Raw genomic sequence first — 2321 nt, forward strand, 5'->3', positions numbered from 1 at the left:
GGTAAGTTACCCTTTTGAGGCCTCAATTTCGTCATCTATAAACTGGAACCAGCCAGAGCATCCTGAGAAATAATCATTAGACCCTGCAGAGGTCAGAAGGCATCCCTGCACATAGTAAGCACTTAATACCGTTAGCTACCTTTGCTTACTGTTGCTGCTTCAACAGCTAGGCCTGAAGAACAGGTAGCGAGCACCTTCAAATTACATTTATAACTACCTTTGACAGAACAACGGAAAACCTCATCTCAATCCTCTCCCTGACCTGAGAAGCCTGGGACCCTGAGTGGCTGTCCGTAAACACTGGAAGATTGATTCAGGGTGTCAATAAAAAGGGAAAGCCTGGAGTACTCGGCCAGATGTTGGCCGCTGTTATTCCCAAAGGACACCAGGCACTTCCAGTCTTAAGAAATCATCACTGGGGTTGGTCAATTCTCTCAACTACAAAACAATAATTCCGCTTAGGTTCCCTAATTAAATGTAACAACAAAATAAACAGGAACTCAATAAGAGGAAGAATTCCTTGAATGATGCCTTCCTGAACGAATCCTTACTCCAAAGCATTCATGTATCACAACTTCTTCTCTAAGACTTGACAGTGAACATCATAGTTCATTTCAAGGCATGCTGGAGGGAGAATTTCTAGGCTAGATTTTCTTCTAAAACAATAGTTAAACCAGCCAGGTATGTACTAAATCTCAGCCTACCCCCAGGCAAAGCTGTCACTTAAACTTTCCTCAGCTCTGCAGTTACAAAAGTCCATTCATCTCTGCCCTGGGCATCCATCTGCGAAATGGAGATGATAATGCCTAACACTAACTCGTTACAGATGTAAATGAGAATGTGTTTGGAATTGTGAGCCACTTGGAAAAAATAAGCGATGTATTGACTGAAGATGATGTCGGCTGCTCAGAGTCAACTTTTAGGGACAAATGAACCATCTCCACCCTCCAAAAGCTGGACTCTTGGCTCACCCCAGCTGGTGAGCTTTCTCTAAGGTCTCCTTGGTCCTAAAATCAATTGGGGAGGGAACCATGTACACTGCGGGGGCAAAAGGGCCGTCAGATTTCGCCTCTCCCTGGCACTTACGGATGGAACTGCCTATGTGATGCCAGGCAGGCCGTCAAGTCAGGGTTGGAAAGAAAAGAAAAACAGGTTAGAAAATCAATGAGGCCTCTACTCCTTTACTTCTACGAGAGAAAACACGAGAGTTTCTGCATGGCCTGTAGCAGAAGTCCTACTTTACCTTTCTCCTCCTATTTCAAGTCCTAAATCAAAGATCAGAAACGCAAGTACCCCCCACCCCCACCCCCAGGTACAGTGAGCCCTCTCTGGGGCCCGACCCGCAGCACATCCGTTCCACACCCATCCACAGCTGCGCAAATGAGGACCCTCGCCTCCCTCCACTCACTTTGTTTCTGTTGTCATCTTATTATGAGGGCAAAACGAAAGTCTAATAACGGAGTAAACTGAAACTCGAAATAGAATGAGGAGAGCAGGCAGAAAACAGGCAAAGCAAAAGGCCCGGCTGCAAGCTTTGTGGAGTGGCCTTCACAGAAGCCCTCCCCTAAGTGACTTCTCTCTCTCCCCTAGAAAAGAGAGGGCTCCTAGGGCCGATTCGTGGTCTGCAGAAACCTCGGGGTGGAATGGGGGAGGGCAGGAGAATACTCGAAACTGTATCCATAAATGGTAGAGCCCTGCTCCCTCTGTACACGATACTTAATGGAAATCGTATGTTTTCACAGACACGGCCGACCTTTTTGACACACGATTCCCAACTAACAGTGGAAATTCCACAACGTGGGCTCGCAAGGCCGTCAGGGCTGGTGGAGCTGCTTTCTTAAACTTTCTCGGGGAGAGTCGCAGCGCGGGGGCCCAGTGACACACGGCCACAGGGAGGTGGGCTCTCCAGGGTGGGTCTGAGAGCCGGGGAAACGAAGAGAAGGCAGGAGAGAGAGGGAAAGAGGGAGAGGGAAAGAAGAGGGGAAAAAGCGGGGCCTAGCGGGCCGCGGGAAGGGGCAGCGCGGTGCGGGTCCGGGACCCCGGGCGCCCGGGTGGCTCCGCGCCTACCTTCCAGGTAGCAGCTGGAGGACGAGGACAGCCCCTTCTTGGATTTGCAGCCCACCAGCTTCAAGCAGATCTCCAACATCTTCCCGCGCCGGCGGCGTCGGGCTGCGGCGCCCGGCTCCGGCCCGGCTCGGCCCGCGCTCGCCCCCGCCCCGGCCCCGCCAGCCCGTGCTCAGCGCCGCCCGCGGGACGGACGCCTGGTAACAAAGGGCCCGCGCGACGCCGCCAGCAGCCCCGCCCCGGCCCGCCCGGCCGCA

At 52.4% G+C, this 2321-nt stretch overlaps 1 protein-coding gene across 3 annotated transcripts in view; it reads right to left on the reverse strand.

Moving 5' to 3' along the window:
• Abl1 (ABL proto-oncogene 1, non-receptor tyrosine kinase) overlaps positions 1-2321 on the reverse strand; it is a 152644-nt gene that overhangs the window by 45311 nt on the left and 105012 nt on the right. The window contains exon 1 of one of the 3 annotated variants that reach the window (XM_004849102.3): positions 2068-2222. The exons of the other annotated variants lie outside the window; for them this stretch is intronic. Within the exon in view, the coding sequence (XP_004849159.1) occupies positions 2068-2146 (79 nt within the window). The 5' untranslated portion in view covers positions 2147-2222. Of the gene's footprint in view, positions 1-2067; positions 2223-2321 lie in introns of those variants that run through there. 3 annotated transcript variants of the gene reach the window in all.

This window comes from Heterocephalus glaber, unplaced genomic scaffold, assembly GCF_053883595.1.
Source record: "Heterocephalus glaber isolate CG9 unplaced genomic scaffold, H.glaber_assembly_v1.0 deba00001479, whole genome shotgun sequence".
Taxonomy (NCBI): Eukaryota; Metazoa; Chordata; class Mammalia; order Rodentia; family Bathyergidae; genus Heterocephalus; species Heterocephalus glaber.